Source organism: Oryzias latipes, chromosome 24 (assembly GCF_053564925.1).
Source record: "Oryzias latipes strain Hd-rR chromosome 24, Olatipes_Hd-rR_3.1".
NCBI classification, from domain to species: domain Eukaryota; kingdom Metazoa; phylum Chordata; class Actinopteri; order Beloniformes; family Adrianichthyidae; genus Oryzias; species Oryzias latipes.
In genome coordinates this window covers 7253810-7274977 of record NC_136260.1, presented here as the reverse complement: position 1 = coordinate 7274977, position 21168 = coordinate 7253810, and the positions used below count along the sequence as shown (strand labels likewise).

The following is a 21168-nucleotide window of genomic DNA, read 5'->3' as shown; positions in this document are numbered from 1 at the left end:
GTCCATGAGGAGTTCATATGCCGAGGAAACAAAAAAATAAATTTCGCTGTTGTTTTAAATATATTTATGTCACTGAATTTATGAGATAGCTCTGCATATAAATATAGGTACATTTTAAATTCGGGCCACACTAGATTAACCTGGATCAAATTAGATGTAAATTAAATGAATTGGACTCACTGGACTTTGTAGTTTAGAGTTTAAATAATTTTTAATTTTTTTTAATTCAATTTTCTATCAGACCTAAATGTTAATCTTAAGGATTTACATTTTAAAGATGATTTTAACACAGAAGAAAATCTAAACACTGAAATAGTGACAGATTTGTTTGACTCAATTTCCCATGATCCTTTGCTCGGCTCTGCAGTGATGTGGGGTGTGGCGGTTGAATGACCGTTTGCGCGTGTGTTTTTGCGTGCAGGAGCGGATCCAGTTAGGAGCATCTCGGAGCAGCAGAGAACCGGGAGATACGGAGAACCAGGAGCGGCGCTTCTGCCGGATGAGAGGAGTGCGAGACGGGAGGACGACGCGTCAACACACCCTGTCTCTACCGGCTGTGTGGGATTCTCATATTTACGGACAGGAGCCGAGCGGTAGGAGCTGACCGTTAGGAGCTGAACGAGGCGTTGAGGGATTCCGAGCATCCGTCTAATGGGAAAATTACCGTCAGTGATCTTACTATGCTTTAATGGACTGCATATCATCCTGCTTTTATGTTTAGATTCTGCATTAACCCAGAGTAGTAACGCTGAAGAATACATGAAAATGACAGAGCACTGAGATTCTGCATTTAAGTGACTACAGAGGTTGTTGCCTTCATCGAGAAGATATAATCTGGATTTCTGTCTCATGTCATAACACAGAAGCCTACCATGTCAAAAAACAAGAGCAGTGAGTCAGTGAAGGTGGTTGTACGATGCCGTCCATTGAACCGGAAAGAGGAGTCCTCTGGGCCTGTGGGGGGGATTGTGCAGATGGATCTGCGGCTCGGACAGGTGATCCTCAGAAACCCCCGCGCCTCACCAAGCGAGCCCCAGAAAACCTTCACATTTGATGCGGTCTATGACGGAAACTCTAAACAGCGAGACCTGTACGACGAAAGTGTGCGGCCGCTGATAGATTCAGTCCTGGCGGGGTTCAATGGTACCATCTTCGCCTATGGACAAACCGGAACTGGGAAGACCTACACTATGCAGGGAGCCTGGCTGGACCCAGAAAAACGAGGTGTAATTCCTAACGCCTTCGACCACATCTTCACACACATCTCCCGCTCCCAGTCGGACAAGCAGTACCTGGTCCGGGCCTCCTACCTTGAGATCTACCGAGAGGAGATTCGTGACCTCCTTGATCCAAACCACAGCACTACCAGAGGCCTGGATCTCAGGGAGAGTCCAGAGACAGGGGTGTATGTTCAGGATCTCACATCATGTGTCTGCAAGAGCATTAAAGAGATTGAGGAGGTGATGAACGTAGGCAATCAGACGAGGGTAGTTGGAGCAACGGACATGAACGAGCATTCATCCAGGTCTCACGCCTTGTTCTTGATCACGGTTGAGTGCAGCCAGCCTGGTCCAGATGGAAGAAAACATATTAGAGTAGGGCGCCTGAACCTGGTGGACTTGGCCGGGAGTGAACGCCAAGCCAAGACCGGTGTCCACGGAGAGCGCTTGAAGGAGGCTGCCAAGATAAACCTGTCGTTGTCAGCTCTTGGGAACGTCATTTCAGCTTTAGCAGATGGACGCAGTGGACATGTTCCCTACAGGGACTCGAAGCTGACTCGACTCCTGCAGGACTCTTTGGGCGGGAATGCCAAGACTGTCATGGTCGCCACACTTGGCCCAGCCCCTGCACACTACGATGAGACACTTACCACGCTCCGGTACGCCAACCGTGCCAAGAACATTCAAAACCAACCCAAAGTAAACGAGGACCCCAAAGACGCTCTGCTGCGCGAGTTCCAGAAGGAGATCGCTCGCCTCAAGGCTCAGCTCAACCACAGGAGGTGGAGGAGCAAACAGAAGAAGGAGCAGGTGGATGGTGAGGACTGGGGCAGAGACAGTGATGAAGAAATGGAGGATGAGGAAGAGGCGGTGGAGACGGAGACAGATGATTACGTGAAGCTGGAGGAGCAACGCCTGGAGAGGGAGAAGGAGGCCATCACAGAGGACCAGTTCCTGCTGGTTGAGGAGAAACAGAAACTACTGGGAGATCTGAGGAAGGAGCAGGAAGCCACGGAGCAGCTGACTGCAAAGTACAAGGTAAGTCCAGACAAAGGCTTGGAACTTCATGAGTTTCCGGGTCCATGTGCTTGAGCTCAGGTGAAGATTGATGGCATGACGATGGTGCTGGGAGGTGGTGCTTATCGTGAAAAGAAAGCTTCGTCAGTGCATTTCTACGGTGGCCCTGAAGTGCGAATAACACTAACAAATCACACAACGCAAAAGCATAATAAAGATCGCAACAAAAATTAAAAAAGTAAAACAAATATTAAAAAAACAACAAAATAAAATCCAGGTGATGATACCCAGAATCGTTCGTGCCAAGCACCTTTCAATTCAATTTTATTTGTATATCCCAAATTCACAACAGTCGTCTCGATGGGCTTCGTATAGGTAATTGAAAAAGTTACACATAAAATCAAAAGGATCATGAATACATAGATTTCAATAGGAAAATACTATATTGAAATAACAAACTGACTAAACTAAACTGGACATCCCTGCCCTTAGACCCTCCTTCGCGGTAAGGAAAAACTCGTTTTTAGGAACAGACTGTGCTTATATTTATAGTAAGGCATAGTTGATCCTTTTTAACCTGCGAGTCAATAACAATTGCTCCCTCCTGAAACCAACCTCTAGTGGTCGTTTGAGGAACTGCACCATTTGAGACTTCAAATTTTGGAAGGGAATGAGTCAAACTCTGAGCCAAAGCATTAAAGCATCAAATGTATAATTTTATTAACATAAAAATACATAATGCAGGTAACCTGTGTTTATACAGAACTATCATCCTTGTGAATGTTTCCATTTTGACAATCCATAAATTGTAAACAACATACATTTTTCACCACAAAATGGACTGATATTGTTCAGTAATAGTAATAGTGTTTGTAAAATGATATGTGTACGAAGAGTTTTGACTAGAAAAGGTTCTTGGGTAGCTAGAAGATGTCAGATTTTTTTTGTTCAAAGATAGCAAATATGATATTTGCTTAAAGACCAACTCCAGTGACACCTGTCCTTGGTGTTTTTAACATGTTTTTGTAGCATTTTCCTAACCATGGAGGATATATATATAAAGAAAATTAAGATTAAAACTGCATTTCTGAGTATTTCTCTATGTAAAACGGGAACAGACAACTGTATGCATACTGTATGTACCAACTACAACTGGCAGGCCACAAGCTCTCTGATCCACTCCACTGATGCAGACAAATAGATCCATGAATGTCTTTGTTTTCCTGGTCTGAGCTGGAATCTGGATCTAAACTGTACTGCTGTATCCAATAGCTCCAATATTGCTCACCGTTTTTGTTGCATCTGTAATGTAATGTTGGGGTTGTGAAGGCTGTAAACTAGTGGGAGAGAGTGTGAACTTACTCTGCGCCAACAGTCCCGCCCACAACTCAGAGGTGAATTACTAATGAACTCCTGCTGCTCTGATTTTGACAATGGCTAAAAACGCCACACAGTAGTCATAATTAAAAAAAACACTGGGAACACTTTGAAAATAGATTGAAAGATGATCAGAGTGAGACTTGTAGGTCTTTTTACACAGATGTTTTCACAAAATCTTTCCTCTCCAGGAGAGCTTCTACCTATAAAATCAGTTTTAAATGTCGATTAAATGAATTCAACCCTTGATCTTAACTCTTCCGTCCTGATGCTGATTTATCCTGACTGGAGCTGTGCCCGCTGGAGCTTAAAAGGTCATTCGTCTCTGTGCTGTGTTTACACATTACTGCAGTCAGTCACTGAGTCAAAGCTGCATTAATTACTCACCCTTATTCATATCTGGTCAGTAAGTCACTCATGCAGAGCGACGAAGTCACTGCAGCTGCCAACTTTAGCTGCAGTACCTCAACCAGATTCAGAACATTCATTGTTGCAGGAAGTGACTTCAAAATAAATCCCTTGAGGAGTCTGGGTCTCTGTTGAAGCTGCTGAAATTCATTTTGCTGATATACCAGATGAGTCATTTTTGGATTCAGCATGGCAGCCTGTACATAGGGGATATCTCATCCATAGTATAAATTTAGGTATGTTTGCTTCTATGTTAAAAGTACAATTTGAACCTCATTACTTTAAGAAGAGGTTATCTGATGGTTAACCTTAGAACTCAGTGTCTAAGTGAGTCCAATGGCGGCCCTGGGAAGGACAGTCGAACCATCCAGGGTGTACCCCAGATTTGCTCAATAGTGCCTGGGAAAGGCTCCAGCAGCTCCATAACCCCGAAAGGAATTTAAAAAGATTTTAATGGGATTTAAACCGATTTGAAAAGTAATGAATTGATGGAGTTTATTAGCTTAGGTTTCTATGTTGTTTTGAGAAATTATAGCCCACCCTGCAAAGGACTTGCAACCGGTCCAGGGTGTACCCCAGTTTTGCCCAAAACTGAAAGGGATTACCGGTTATCAGGCTCAGAAAATGAATGGATGTATGGAAATTAGACCCCATGGACAAGTTTTTAAAACAAAACAAATGTGTCCTCGTTCCGCTGTGTTTATCTACAAAGTCTGGATGGTCTAGATATTAAAGGGCCTATATCATGCATCAACATTTTGAACGTTGAAGTGTATTATAATATTCGTTCCTCACAAAAAAACAAACCCTAAGCGGTATTTTGTTCACGCATTTCTCTAAAAACCTGCTCATTTAGCACTAACCCCTACCAACCCACAAAAACTCTTCCAGGAAGAGTCTGCGGTGCCAGCTCCGCCCCCGGGCTAACACACACACACACACACACACACACACTTTCTCCACGGAGCTAGCAGTGATCGGCAAAAACTCTTTCCTTCTTATATGCACAATATGCGCATTCGTCCTTGCCAAATTTAGGATGCTGTTTGTTTTTGTGGGCATAACGAAGACACGCTGCTGAGGCCAACTATAGGTCGATGTCATGAAATGGGCGGCACCCACATAGAGTGAAAGGCGGAGCTTAAGAGATCGAGTCGTCTTACTTCTGCGTTGGAAAATGAGCTATAAAAATAACTCATATTTCATTAAAAAATAGTTATTTTGTGTGTCAAAGGTAATATACATACATGGATATAGTTAACTCTGAAATGCCAAGAAGAGCATGATATAGGCCCTTTAATCCCGTTTTGTGATTGATGGGGAAAGTAACAATCTAACTGGTTAATTCAAAGGAGGGGTATCTTGCTATGCTGAACAAGTGAAACTTTAATTATACGATCTAGGTTGGATATGGGACCTGATTTACTGTTTAATGTTTTTCTCATCCTGCCACAGAAATGTTTTCTCACTCTTAAAAAAACTCTTCACAAATTGTTTCATTGCACGAGCTTGTTTACATTTTTGCTGGTCTGCCAGAGTTTGATTGTCTCTTCATAACATTGTGGATTTTCAGATTATCTACGAGTTTTTGTGTATTTTGTTGAGCAGCTTCTGGTTTGATCCCACAGACCCAAAACGTGTCAAAGTTTTTGCTGCCCATCTGAGTTACATCCTGAGACGTCCTTGACTCAGTCTGCCTTGTATGCTTCTGCCGAGCGATGAGGGGGAACAACTGCCCTCAAAGTGGTAGACAATTCAGGGCAGGAAGTATTTCCTGCCTTTCATTCATTAGCATTTTCAGGAGGAAACTGTGGGGAGAACAAAGTTTATCCAGCAAGAAGCACCATCCTCCTTTTGGAGACGCTAAAAAAAGTTTGTGTCCAACTGTTAAAGTGAATTCCTCCCCCTCACACTCCTTTATGATTCTTCTATTAAGTAAAACACCATAAACATACCCTTATTTCACAGAAAAGCTGCAGTTGTACGGAGCTCAAATATGTGAAGTATTTTTTTGCCAGTTCAAGCCAAGTCTGTCTGCAGAAGCTGCCTCTTCTCTGTGATATAGAGCAGGCAGCAGGTACACCATCATCTCTGATTCAGCGATCCATGTATTTATCCTTCCATCTATCCGTCCATTATCTTCAGTCCATCCTGTTGGTTTGTGTGTTACAATTTGTTTTATTTTCACAACAACAATGTGTCTCTATTTATGTCCATTTCCGGCATCCATTCACTGACAGTAACTAGCATTATCTTCTTTTTCATTACATCCATAAATCCTCTCATTAGTTTTCCTGCTAAGACCTCATCATCTCCAAACCATCTACAGACTTTATTGTTGAAGCATCTTGTCTCTCAGATGCTCTCTTTCCTAAACTTATCTCCCCCCCCCCCAAGATAACATCTGCCTCCGACTCTTCAGTGCTGCTCTCTATAAACAGTGAAACGCTATGGGTTTACCCCTCACTCCACCCATTTGAACATTTTAAAGCACATGTGTCAAGCTCAATTCCCGTGGGCCAGATGTGGCCCGCCATGTCATTTTATGTGGCCCTCGAGAGCATAAAAGTTTCTTAGAATAATTCTTAGAATAAAAATTTTCTTTAGTTTATTACATATTATTTATGTGTAGTTGCTGTAATTATTCAATGTTTGCCTATCTTATGTCTTTATGCAGACAACATGTTACACATGTAATACATATATGTAATATTTTTCTTTATTCACTTGGACAGTTTGATCCTTCCTTAATGGAGCTATGTGGGTTTTAATAAGTGGACAAAAACTAAAAGGATTTATGCTAGACTAACAAGCCACTATGCTGATGTGGCCCTCAGTGAAAATGAGTTTGACACCCCTGCTTTAAAGGGTTTGGCTCCAGTGTTAACGTTCTTTCAACTGCCGAAGCGAGGAAAAGCACTTCACTTGTGTAAACTGTTAAAAGCCGCTCATTTCCACCCTTAGAATCAGCATAGTCAGAATAGATCGTGCAAATGGTTGTAGAGTTGCTGTATGTCAAAGAAGGCGTCGCCTGCGACACCTTTGATGTTAAAGAGTTAACCTGCTCATAAACACGTCTTCACCTTTATTGACTTTAAACACAGAGGAGCTATCAAACCATGCCCAAGTACATTCTACCTAAGATTATGGTTTGTTTGGCTGCGGTGATTGTTCTGTTCCGTTTTCCGGCACGATTAGCCAAACTATGCCGAGAGCTGCTTACATGGGGCAGCATGTTATGTTAGTTGTAGGCCTTCTTTTATTGGATGGTGCACGGTAAACCAAAGGGGGGTTATACCGCCACCTACTGTATGGGGTCAGGAACACAGTAGCACCTGGATTGTGATGGACAGTGTGAGTGTTGCTCTCTGCTTTCAGCACAGTAGGCCACACTGTATTCTTTTCCGTCAAGAGTTTAATTGCCTAAACTATCAACCCTCTTTCTAACCTAGCTTGACTTGATAATGACTCAAAGTTCAATCTGTTTTGCCCTGCAACAGACTGGCGACCTGTTTGGGTGTACTCCGTCTTTGCCCAACAGTATCTGGGATAGGCTCCAGCAACCCCATGACCCCTAAAAGGAATTAAGTGAGTTTGGAAAATGGATGAATGGCTACTCTCTCAACCAATCACAGAGAGGTTGTAAAATATTAAAAAAACAACTATTTGCAGAAACATGTCAGATGATCACACAGTGGAGTTTGTCGTTTTTTGAGTCTGACGCTCAACAAGCAAAGGTCAGACCTCAATTTGTGCAGCGCGTCTGGCGTTTGTTGCTAACTCGTTCCATCTGTCCATGTGCAACTGTTGTATAACATCTGCTCCTACTGTTGTCGGGGTTGATTTAGTCAAGATCCCAGGTTAAGACTGACTTTGAGCTCGTGTCCTGTCACTCCTCGTTTTCCACCTTTTGTTGAGCCTGCAGATCAGCAGACAGGACGGAGGATTGTTGAACATCAGGAAAGTCTTTATGCTGCATGTTTCTCTGATTCTATTGGGTCTGAAACTGTCAGTCCAGTGAAGCCGGAGCAAGCAACTGTTCTCTTTGACCCTCCATTGGACTATTCTTAGACTCCATTTTTCTGGGACAAAACTGGAACATCTCCCTGCATCTCATCAGACGCATTCTTCATTTTCTATTCAGTGATTTTTAAATCACACAAGTTCCTTAAACTGTTCTTGAAAAAAACCAAGGCTACTACAAAATAACATAAGCAAATAAAACAGTAATAAAATGAATGAATTGGATGCAGACACTTCAGCATGTTAGGCTTTCAGGACACACTTTTGCAAAAAAAATAAAAAAATCCAGTTTTCAAATTGAAGAAACATTTTCCAAACTACAAATATAACTAAGTTAGATAATGTAGTTGCAAATTTTTTTTCTCTCCAAAAAACATCCCAGAAAATGCACAAAGAACAGAACTGTGTAATAGTATAAAAATCTAAATCTGAATTTACAAATTTCAACGCAAAATATTTGTCTTAGATCACAAATCTAGCAAGTTGAAGCTTTTTCATAATCAGCTCAGATAAATCTGTGTTGGTTGTGGCCATGCATGCATCCATGCAGTACATGCTGATATATGAAAGCTTGTTTTTTAGTAAGCCTCACATGCACTCACATCCACTCACATGTACTGCTGCATGGAAGGAATAATGGTGTTTCCTGTTTGTACAGCAGCCTTCCTGCCTATCAGAGAAGGAAAGTCAGAAGGAGGTCTCTTTGTGTGGAGGCTGTTAACAGACTGAGCTCCATCTTTCAGCAGAGAGGGCTGCATCAATAAAATATTGATAAATGAAGTCCCAGTGTGTGTCTGTTTAGTCAGCTGACCTGCATTAGCTTCATATTCAACATCAGCCTGAAACGGTTCCATACGTTTTACAATCTAATGTTAACGTTCTGCAGGTTCTGTATAGTTCTGATCTGAATTCTCTTCGTGATTTGCCTTTTATTAACACCACAAAGGAAACATGTTTTAAAAATTCAGCAATGGTCTACTGCTAAGATTAGAAGCTTAGAATGCTTAGAAGTGTGATTTATTGGTTTAAAAAGTGAAATCGGGTCTGTAAAATAAATGAAACACTTTGGTACAAATTTAGCCTCATATTTATAACTAACATGAATATAATTTCTGATTCAACATCTATTTATTTGTCAAAGTTTTATCCAAAAGCAATTTTATTTGGGTTCATGTCCAAATACGTTCTTTTTGATCAACCAAATCTGAAGTGATGTTTCCTACTAATGTCTGAATTTGACTAAACTTGCATCAACCAGTCAGGAATTCAGCTTTGGCCTGTGACATATGGATGATGTGATCAGTGGGTGGAGTCCAAAACTAACATATAGGAGAATCTGATCGCTGCACTTTGTGCTCCTCCAGAATTTTATGACATTTTTCCTATTTGAATGGAAACAATAATATTACAATGATTATTTTTATTTATTTTTCTCCAAGCAAACATTACTGGTGCAACAGAAATGGTGAGCAATATTGTACAGTTTAGAGCTCAGACGGGGAAAACAAAGACGTACATGGATCTATTTGTCTGCAAGCATCATTGATGTCTCCATGGTGAGGCCAGACGTCATCAATAAGCAGTGATTGGTCCAAGTTGGTCAATGTCAATGCTTTTATGGCAACCACTCTCACCAATCAGGACTGAGCTTGTTGGAAGGCCACGCCCCTACCCTGAAAGTGGGCTACCATCAAACATTTTGAACATTGGATGTGAGACCACATCCTTTTATTTATAGCTTAAATAACTTGCGCTACAGAATAAATATCATAAAACAAAGAATTATCAAGAACATGTTAAAAAAGGAATCAGAGAAAGAATGATTATTTTGACAAATAGCTGTTCATTCAAGTCTATGGGATTTTAAGTCTATGGGATCTTTAGACCTTTTGCATACACAAGCACGAAAGTGTGATTTGTTAACGTTAAACTATAAAAACAATACCAATGCTTAAAACAATAATACTGCTTGGAATCAAGTTTCCAACGAGGAAAGTCTTAGAAAAAGCACAAAATCCAAAACGGAAAGGAAACAAGATGGCTGCCACTCAGTGTGAAGGAAGCTCTGCTAGTTTTTTAAAACATGCTGTAATTATTTATTTTAGCAACGATTTGATTTATGTGATAATTTGTGGTCGCCGATCCGATTCATAGTTGATATTTGTTCATTCATGATCCAATTCACTGACCTGAAATCGATTCAGGACATCTTTAGCCCAAAATTCTACAAGTGTGACTCAGACGTTTCCACTTTCCTAATAATCTTCAAGATAATCAAGTGTGAATTAAATCTGTGTACAAACAAACAAGTAATTAGGAATGAATGTCAAATCCATTCACATTTTAGTTTCCTAAAATTCAGCCCACTGTTGTTTTTCCACATCCAAAGAATCCAAAGGGAACATTCTTAGAACATTGTAGCACACTGTATGGTCACATGACTTCATCATTCTGGTTGGTTGGATAAATCAATTCATCGATTATCGTTACACCCCTAATCTTAATTACTGCTACTAAAAATTACGACTTGTCGTATTTCGGGCAGATACTCGCTGCAGTGTTTTACAGGTAACTACCCTAAGGCGGTCCAGTCAATTAACTCACCTGCTCAGCGTCCTATTTAAGCCCAGGTGCGCAGCTGTTCATTCTCTTTCTTACCTTCAGCGCTCATTCTTCGCTCCACCCTCCTCCCCGGCTTCCACCTGTGGGCTCCGTAAAGGGGGTTTTGTTACCCGAAAGTTTTATGGAAATTTCTCATGGAATTGAACGGAGCCTTATGCCAAACGAAAAGATGTGAATGGAAACTTAAAGAATGTGGAAAATTAAGTGTCAAATAAATATTTCTTACTGCAAGAGTTGTCTGACTGAAATGTTGATGAAACTTGTTACAGTACCGGCATAAACAAAAATCTACTGTCACCCCTGCAGATCTGTGAATGTAGACAGCAAAGAAAAGGACAGAGGGTCTGAAACATGTCAGGAAGTGAAAAAAAAAGTCTTGCTTATCTCATTTTGTCAAACTGGATTTCTTTGACGGATCTGTCGGTCAATAGATACAGACACTAAGTGAACAGTAATGAGATCTGAGACTTCCCATCAGGACTGCTGACTCTAAGTTCTGTCCTTCTCTTTCATCCTCTCTTTCTCAGTATTTCTTCTCTTTTACTTTGCAGTTCTTCTATCTCTTTTCAGAAAGCTTTCTGTGTCTGTGCTGCACACACTGGAGCTGTTGTGATCCCATGATATTTATAGCTCATTTGCTCCCAGCAGGCTCTGGGCCTGCTGTGATTGGCTGAATGATGTGGATGAGCCAGCTCAGATCGCAACACGACCCATTCTCCTCATTTTCCCACCAGAAAACGCATCAGTTGCAGCAAAAAGAACTCGAGCGTGCTCTTATGAGCACATGATACACGACAGGAATGGAGGCTTCTGCACAAACATGCACTTTTCCTAAAGCCTTTCAATACCATTTTTCTTTTTCCTTAAGTATCTCTCTAATTTTTCTGAAAGATAAACACAATCTGGTTTCTGCTGATAATAAACCAAACCAAATGCTAGAGAGTGGCTGTCATCATGCATTCGTTGAGGTTTCCACAGAAACCATGCAACTGCTGATTATCAACATATGAATGCAAAGAAGAAGAAAAAGATTAAGAAAGTAAGAAAATCCAAAAGTGAGCGTAGGAATTATCTCAAACAATTGACAACATTACGAGCAATTTTAGTAAATGCAATACAAAGTAAAAGTACTTTCAAAATTATTTTGTTGAAAGCACAAAAAGTAACTGAAGTAAATTGAAACTAAGAAACTGCATAAAAACAAGCATTTGCAGCCGATTTGTTAATAGATGAAAACAAAATGGCTTCAGTTGATTAAATTCACTTTAATTTAGATTTTTGACACACTTTCAGGCTCACAGCGAGACTGCTCATGTTTAATAGAAGCTATAGCCCGAGCATACAGCATTTAATGACCAAAACAAAAAAACAATCGATTTTCCATTTAAACAGGATGTTAGTGAGCAGCCAGGGAGAAGAGAGGCAGGGAGGAAAAACCTCTTTAATGAATCTCACGGACGACAACAGAAAACAATAAGCAGCAGCAAAACAAGGAGTCCCACACAAACACACAAAGACCACTGAAAACAAAGAGGGTCTGTATGTACTGCTTCCTCTCTGAAGGACTCCACTGTCCCCTGCTGCAGTTCAGACCTGCTTTTGTGCTCCTATGAGGACAGCAAATGCTAAATACTGTAAAGAATGCACACATTTGATAAACGCACAATGTCTTTTTAGGATCAGAGCCTGGAATGTGAGCAGCTTTACATCAGGCTGTACTTCCAATGACCGTTTATCTCCATGGGAACAAGATGCTGTAACCGGGCGTTTGCCACACGATCTGCACTTCTTCTTTAGAAGAGATTATAAGTGGAAACATCTCAGCCCTTTTGAAATTTTTATTAAAGATGTAGGTTTTCCTCTTTGTATTTTTTGCTCCTTGCGGCGCTTTGTCGTCACGTTGACGGGAAGCTGCAGCATCGTCAGCGCAAAGTTTGCACTGACTGCAGCTTTTGTGTTCACAGACGCTTGACTGTTCCCACATGAACTCTCTCTGACCTCCAGCAGCTCCTAGGACCAGTTTAGCCCCCGGCCTTTGATCTGTGTCATCTGTCCGATTTGTTCCTATGTGCCTCATCAGCAAAACCCAAAGATCCATGTTTGTCTATGTTGTCCTGGTCCCAGCTGGTATCTAGATCTAAACTGAAGAAAATATCACATCAACAAATCACTGAACACAAAAACGTATTCAATAGAATATCAAAGTAAAACAAATAATAAGAAAACAACATTACATTTTAGAAATCAAAACAAAATACCAACAAATTAAACTGATATTTTTTGGAAAGCAAAAGTAATTTCCAGTGTCAGAATAGAAACATTAAAAAATAAATCACAATAAGAAAATGTAAAAGGTAGGTACTATGGGACATCACTGATTGGATGATGACATTTGTCCATCATTTTAAATGCGAGGAAATTGGCATAAAGCAATGTATTTAAATATCCTTCCATCCATGTACTTAACATAATATATCACTTTCCAGTTCACAGGACTGGTAGAGCCCAACCCGGCTACTGCGGGGCAAAGTCAGGGTACATCCCGGACAGGTCCCCAGCCTGTCGCAGGGCCCACCAATCATAAAACCTTTATTAATTTGCATAAGATGCATTTGAAAAAACTCCAAACGTCATTATCCAATCAGTGATGTCCCGTAGTTCCTACCTTTTCTGGGGAAGGGGTTTTTCCCTGCCAAGAGCCCACAACTCTGAGGTGAATTGCTAATGACCTACTGCTGTTCTGCAGAAACTATGTCCTAGAAAACGACACAGGTTTTTGATTTGGGCCAAAAGTGGTATAATCATAATGAACAGACCACTGGGAACACTTTGAAAGTAGATCAAAAGATGATCAGATTGGGGACTTTGTACTTTTGGAAACTTATTTGTTTTTAGCTCATTCTAAAGTTTGCCTCACCTTTCCAGTTCCTGGAAGTCAGCCTTCTCATCTTACGTTTTGCCAGCTGGTTTCTAAAAACGTACACTGATAATGGGTTCTGTTCTCAGGCGATGGAGAGCAAGCTTCTAGTTGGTGGTAAGAACATCATGGATCACACCAACGAGCAACAGAAGATGCTGGAGGTGAAGAGGCAGGAGATTGCAGAGCAGGTAAAGAAACTGTGCTCACCCTTAAAATCCCTTCTCATGTGCGTTCGAAAACAAAGTCTGCTGTTAAAGATGGACTTTATGTTGTCAGACTCGCAAGGAGAGGGAAATCCAGCAGCAGATGCTGGTCCAGGATGAGGAGACGGTGGAGCTCAGGGAGACGTTCACGTCTCTACAACAGGAAGTTGAGGCAAAGACCAAAAAGCTCAAGAAGGTGGGTCTACTAGCTTTCAAAATAAGTGTGAAGAAACTGGCTCTGCTAGATTGGACTGTATTGATAAAATTATTAGGTCCGTACCCTGTCAATTTCTTGAACACAGAAATGAATGAATAATGACTCAGAGACAATACTTAGCTTCAGTGAAGATTTACTCCGCACAAAAGGCACAGATTTGTACAAAGGGTTACAGACAGATGAACAGGTTACTGCATCAAAGTCCGAACAACGGAGCTCAAAGTCTGAACAAAGAAAACAGGAAAATGGGCTTGGTATATAAGTCCTGCATTTGCATATTCAGAACATCATCCGATGGATGGTGGTGTGAAAAATCCACCCCCAGTTGCAGGCTAGATGTTCGAAGGTCAGAGAGCTTAAAGTGTCAGATCTCTCTGAGGTTATCACAGACATTTAGCAGAGCGCACACACCAGCACACACAAAGATGGAAGGGGAGGATGCTGAAGGAATGTTACGAGACAATAGTCTTGATTGTGCCTTGTAATATAATTTTGAGATGATAATACATAGTGAATCAAAGTTTAAACCATCAGTGTAATAAAAAGTAAAAGTGAGTTTCTAACTATTCTGTTTCTAATTATTCCTAACAATAAAGTAACCTATTTTTTAGAAAAATTACATTCACATTAGATGACAATATTTACATTTACTTTAAATGACCAGTTTCACATAAATTGAACCAAAATGAAGAAGCAGTGTGTGGAAAAGTATTTACTTCCTATGGCTGAGTCCTTGGCTTTATCTCCATTTCATATTATTTTGGAAAAGTTGTGATCTTCGTTTACATAAAGAGTATTTATTCCTAGCAGTGTGAAAAAAGACTAAAATACTGAATGAAAGACCCACTCAGTTGAAAATTGTGTTTTTGGTGTTTATCTTGTTCTTGTGGCATTTTTCTCATGATGGAGGAGATATTTAAAGATAATTAGGCCTAAAATAGCATTTGTGAGTATTTCTTTGTTCAAATCTTGTGAATAAGGATCAGATATTTTCAGAACCAGAATCAGCAGACAACAAAATACTGTTTGAATAAGATAGTATTTGCTACGTAGACAATACTCTCGGCGGGCCACAAAAAAAGAATAAATAGATCCACGTGCGTCTTTGTTTTTATGGTCTGTAAAGCTATGATGAAAATTACAGGCCTCTCCCATCTTTTTAAGTGGGAGAACTTGCACAATCGGTGACTGACTAAATACTTTTTTTCCCCACTGTATGGCAACATAAAAAGTAAAAATAGGGGAAAAAACAGTGAACAAGATCTTTTTCAAAAAGTTATATATCTGCTTTGTTTACTTATGGTCAGCTTAAAATAGTTTGTACAAGAGGCAGCAATGCTAAAATACTAATTTAATACTGAAATACTAATTTAATGCTCAGTTCGCTGGAGAAACTTGAAGATATTTAGAAGACAAAATTAAGTGACCACCACACAAAGCATTATAACAGAAAATGTACGTCTTTCACAGAACATTTTAGGATCATCTATGAAAACTCAACTTTGACAAAACTGTTTTAAAAAATCTAATTACACAATGTTTATTTAAAATACCTAAGTAAAATTCAAAATTTGCTTTAAAAACTTTAAGAGATTTGTAAAGTAGAAGACTAAGGCAAATACTGTATCAAAGTCTGAAAATTTACCATGATAAATTTGTGTTCTAACATATTTCAGACAAAAAAATCTAAATTACACATCTGTTTGACTCCTTTGAGGTCATATGTGTGAGTCCAACAGATGTGTACACATCCTTTCACTCGACTCAGTGACTCGCGTTGTGGTTTGTTTACATGAAAATCTCTATTTTCAGTGTTTTTGTGTTTAAAATATTTGCAGAATGTCGTCCACATTGCAATAAAATGCATCTTCACTGCAGTTTCGGGGTTAAAAGTCAGGCTGAGCGGCTGATTTTCAGGCTGAAGTTATACAGAACAATGTGGGGGCTAAGGGGTGCAGCAGAGAAGTAGAGGAATGAACCAAATTGAGGGTGGGGGGCGGACTTGGCGTGCTCCCATTGGCTGGCCAGCTCTCCAGATACCAGTGCCCCCAGTGCTGTTGCTATGGGCAACCAAGCTGCTGCAATCTGGAGACGAGTGCACCAGCAGATACCCCAAACTGAGAAGCTTGGCTCCTCTCAGCCGCTGACTGTTTGTGTTCCTGCAGCTGTACTCCAAGCTGCAGTGCATCAAGGCGGAAATCAAGGACATGAACGACGAGCATGTGGGGAGCCGGCAGGAGCTGGAGCAGACTCAAAACGAGCTGACCAGAGAGCTCAAGTTCAAGTGAGTCACAACAGCGTCCCGAGGAAGTGCAGGCACCAGCACGTCTCAGCTTCTCGGTTTATCTTCTTCCACCTGCTCTCTCACCTCACACACAGCAGTGTAAATCTGTTCTGTGCAGAGCAGGGGTCCCCAAATCCAGGCCTTGAGGGCCGGTGTCCTGTTTTCCAGAATCACTGCCCTATTTGCTGCTGATTACCTGGATCAGGGGTGTTTAGCCAACAAGGAGCTTCAGTAGCCGGTGGGTTAGAAAACATGTCGGACACTGGCCTGGATTTGGGGGACCCCTGGTGTGGAGGATATTTCTAAACATGAATCCCTCCCAACAACTGCATACCACTGAATGAACTCCTTTTGGTATCTACAGAGGACATTTTGGGCTTTTCAATCATACCAAACGTGAAGGGGTGGGGCTATGGGCTGCCTTTTGTAAAGTGACAAAGTCAGATATTAACAGCAAAACATTCATTCATCTCTTAAACCTGTTTTGTCCCTTTCGGGGTCCCGTAGCCGCTGGAGCCACTCTTGGGCGAAGGCAGGGGACAGTCCACATAAATCACACACTCACACCTAGGAACAATTTAGGGTAATCAATGAACCCCGGAGAAAACCAACGCATGCAGGGAGAGAAACATGCAACGTCCCCCATTCTGTTTCAGGTCCCCCTGGCGGGACTTGAACCGGGGACATTCTTGCTGTGAGGCAAGAGTGCTAACCAGCAATATTTTTGGTTATTTAGCCTGTTTTAGAAGAAAAAAACCAGGTTTCATTTTTCCGATACATATTTTCACATTTTCATTCACGTATTTATAAATGTTACATTCATCAACTAACATTTAGTACCGTAAGCAAACTCAATATTTAGTTTATTCTATTCTTCATAATTCATCTGTTTGTCTCTATGCTGCTCTTTGGTTTGATATTTTTAGGCTGCTGTCTCGCCACATTAAAGCTGCATCATGTCTGCACAGGTATCTCATCATTGAGAATTTTATTCCTCCGGAGGAGAAGAATAAGATCATGAACAGGCTGACCTTCGACCCAGAGGAGGATCAGTGGAATTTCCAGCCTCTCGTTCCCGCTCAGAGGTCGGTGATGCTTTCATGTGATGGTTTTCAGGAGTACGCTCTTCCTCTCTCATCTTTCTCATCTCAAACAGTCTCCCTTAAAGCCATAATTAGTGATTCACTGATGGAACTTCTGCCTTTACAGTAAATTCTCACAGATGAAGAAAAGGCCGACATCTGCAGTCGGATACAAACGACCCATCAGTCAGTATGCTAGGGTTGCCATAGCGATGGGAGCTCATTCCAGATTCAGGGTGAGCTTTTTTTGTAATCAGTGCTATGAAAACATAAATCTGTTTATAGTGGTGAGGTATCTTATTATTTATCAGAGTAAATGTGGAAAATGAATGTTAAGTTAATGTCAAATGTCAAACAAAAATATGTTTTTGCTTCTGCATTGTTCAATTTTTGATCAAATATGTTATCTTTCTTTAAAAAGATGACTACACCTTTTATATTTTTTAATTAATCTTATTCTTTATTTCTTTCCATTTAAGAAAATGTATTTATTTAACATTATTTTAATGGTATTTTCTAAAAAAAAATCTTCACCAAAAGAAAAAATGAATAAAATTAAATTTTACCTGTAAAAAATGTAAAAATCTTTGGATCTATGGTCAAAATAATTGTCTAGTCATCTGCTGATTATGCCACCTTTTATATTAATTAACAAAAAGTGTTCAGTTTATGCTCAAAGAACCATCAATACTAAGAGAAATCCTTAAATGTTTGTTGTAAATTATGAAGAACCTGACTGCTGACAGCTGCTGTGATGTCATGTCTGTGTGCTCTCCTCTGCAGGCGGAAAACATCATGTTTCTGGAGCTGGACATGTGTCCTCCAAACCCGTCCTCCCTGGACTGCTTAGCGGAGGCGGCCACAAACCAAACTCCCTCACAGGAAAACTCTCCCACCAAGAACAGAGACATTCACAAGTCCAGCTCCTGGTGAGCCCGCATGTGGACTTTCACCGCTTTAACGTGGCTTTTAACTCACCTGGAAGCCCTTGATTGAAACTTTTTTAAATGAATCTATGAATGAAAAGAAAACCTGCTTGCAAAGCTGCAGAACAGGCATACATATGTAAATATTTTTGTCATTTTTTTGTCTTGAAGTGGTTTTTACTTCAAAACAATTTAACACAAAAACGATTACATTGAATTATTTTAAAGTTTAGGCACTTTTTTCATACATATTTAGCATTTTCTCCTAGTTTTTTTTATTTAAAGTCTCCATCCGATCATCTTTTGATCTATTGTAAAATCCTTCCCAGTGGTTTTTAAATTATGATGATGTTGTTTTTAGCCCAAAAAGAAAGAAATCTGCCTCATTTTCTAGGACGTAGACTCTGCAGACCAGCAGGAGTTTTTTAGAAAGTCTCCTCTGAGTTGTGGGCGGGGCTGTTGGCCCAGAATAGCCTGCACACATCATTCATTTGTTTACACTTCCTTCCATTAGTTTACAGCCACTCACAACCCCAAGCTAACATATTGGAATCATAAAGTTAAGTTCCAGTTTCCAGCTCAGGCGAGGAGAACGAAGACGTTCATCTATCTATTTGTCTACAAGTGGATGCATCGGAATAGGAGCATTTGTCACACACCTAGGTGTGTGAAACTTGTTCTCAACATCTGGGTCAACTGCAGACACAGCTGTGCACTTGGTGGCTTCACCCCCAAATCCAACCCCTCCATGCTGAGAGTCAAGCAGGGAGGCGTTGGGTCCCATTTCTAGAGTCTTTGGTTTGACTCAGACCTTCCAGTCTAAAGGGGGAAACGTTACCACAAGGCCACTGAACTGCATTTAAAAGAAGAACAACAAACTTTAAAGCAGTCAGAGTCATTTTCTCGTTCTTAAAGAAAAGAAAAAGAACAATGGCCAGTGGTACTGTGTATGTTTTTAAAGGCTTTTGTCTAAAGCAATTTAGCATGACTTGAGTCTTTGTCTTCTCATGAAGCAGCTGCTGTTAACCCAAAGTGTAAACAAGAACCACTTGCAAATTTGTCATTACTCCACTCAATTCTAAAAATGTATATTCTTAAAACTCTCATTTATGAATTTAAAAAACATTTTTTAAACGTAAATATAAATACTAAGCAATTCTTGTAATGAGTCTATGAAGTCAGATTAACTAGAAACATGAAGATCTGATTTAAACTCTTTTTTTTTGTTTCAATATTTGAAATGTTACACTTAACTTAAAAAATCTCAAAGAATTGAGCCCCCCTTGTAACCGATGTGACGTGTACTTTTTTTCAAACGAACTTCAAGAATGACTGTTTGGACAGATTATGACCAGATTAGATAAATGTCAAATGTTAAAACCAATCAGCATGTTGGCTGGAACAGACGTATGGTGAAGCACAGTGGTGGGGTTGTAATGATATGGGTTTCTTGTTGTAATTAAGCTTGGAAATTGAATTATTATGGAGATATTTGACAGAACAGTTGACTTTTATTTATTTGTATTTTGGTAGCGTAAAACAAAAAACAAACAAAAAGTTATCAATTGTTTTGTTAATGTTAGACTTTGTAGCAACAACAACCAGCTACTTTTTTTAAATGAAAGAAACCGAACATTAAAATCAAGTCTATGAAACCTTTTTTTAAATAAGGATTTTTTCTATTTCTTTAATAATTCTGGAAATTGCATGGACAAAGCTGTATTTAATTTAGTTTAGCTCTCATAAAAACTTTTAATTCTTTTCAATTTTCTTTTTTCCGCCCTATCATTAGATACTTTATCTATAACAAGCAGTGTCTGTTATCAGTTTAGTGTTAGTTCATCTCTAAAAGGGATTACTCTGATCTAGCCACACTCAGCCGTCTTAATCTCTTGTCGTCTCCTCTGTAATCTCACTGCTGCCAGATGAGTTTAATCTGTGTTTGAATAGAAATTTAACATCCTTTCACCTCTTCTTCTTCTTTCAGGTGTCAGTCGTCGAAATCAATCCCCTTCTCCTCGTCTAATAACTCTTTGGCAGCGTGTCCTGCTGCACTGGCAAAGTGAAGCTTTATGAAAAATACTTTTTTCATTTGATGATTTTTTTATTATTTATTCATTTTTGCTTTGCATCTTTTTGGTTCTAGAGGCCAGTAATCCCACAAACAACACAAACGCATGGAAGTGAGGTGTTGCGATTAATTTACCTGGCCATCCTTCAATAAAGGAATATTTATCAGCTGTTTGATGACATAAAGGAGATTAATTCATTCTGTGTTTTTGAGATCATCTCTGTCTGATATGCAAGAAAGCCCAGAACAAACAGGGTTCTCCTATGTTTTCCTCGTTGCCATGGCGACAACTCTTACTGGTATGATTGGTTGTTTAAAACAAGAATTGGGATTAACCAAAAAAAAAAAAGTCAAAAAGCAACCAAAACCTGAAGTCTGCAGAGCCTCAAAAACTGTACAGAAAGCCCAGGAAAAGCCAGTCAACAGACTTCTCCTTGCTGTAGAGATGATTCACATTAGTGAGAATGGAAACCCAAAACCAGTGCTAGGATCGACTGACGAAAAAGACAAAAAAAGAGACCGGAAAGCACCACTGACTCAATCCTGGGGTCTGTTGAACCTCTGTTGAACCTGTTGAATCCTCTCTGGAGGAAAAGTCTCCTTTCCTTCACGCTCCTGCATGTTTAAGGCCAGGAGGAGCTTCTGAGTGGAACGACAGGCCTCTTATTCTGAAATTCTCACAGTGTAGAAGCTTTGTACATTTCTCATTCAAGTAGGTCATCGAGTAGGGGTATGGATCTGCGATGGCAGCGGTTTTAAAATCAGCTGCTTGTTCTCGTGAAGTGCTTGAAGACCTGA

General features: G+C 40.2%; 1 protein-coding gene across 3 annotated transcripts; it reads left to right on the top strand.

The window, feature by feature from the left end:
• The first annotated feature begins 339 nt into the window (after positions 1-339).
• On the top strand, positions 340-20555 carry kif3ca (kinesin family member 3Ca). 3 transcript variants are annotated; one of them, XM_020714449.3, is made up of 10 exons: positions 340-593; positions 864-2258; positions 13674-13775; positions 13864-13986; positions 16173-16291; positions 17260-17376; positions 17501-17609; positions 18157-18302; positions 20287-20361; positions 20446-20555. In XM_020714449.3, exons 2-10 carry the CDS (start codon positions 873-875, stop codon positions 20453-20455), a joined length of 2187 nt encoding a protein of 728 aa, XP_020570108.1. In that variant the 5' UTR covers positions 340-593; positions 864-872; the 3' UTR covers positions 20456-20555. The 3 variants fall into 3 exon arrangements, with proteins under 3 accessions (XP_020570108.1, XP_011490282.1, XP_011490283.1); XM_011491981.4 differs by having other exon boundaries at positions 366-665; XM_011491980.4 differs by having other exon boundaries at positions 344-2258.
• Positions 20556-21168: the final 613 nt, after the last annotated feature.

What these genes read in the sequence shown, in the direction of transcription:
- kif3ca (XM_020714449.3), top strand. Translation starts at nt 873, where the DNA reads ATGTCAAAAAACAAGAGCAGTGAGTCAGTGAAGGTGGTTGTACGATGC. An exon ending in CCTCTCGTTCCCGCTCAGAG is followed by an intron (nt 17,377 to 17,500) that starts GTCGGTGATGCT and finishes CTGCCTTTACAG; the next exon opens with TAAATTCTCACAGATGAAGA. An exon ending in ATTCACAAGTCCAGCTCCTG is followed by an intron (nt 18,303 to 20,286) that starts GTGAGCCCGCAT and finishes TTCTTCTTTCAG; the next exon opens with GTGTCAGTCGTCGAAATCAA.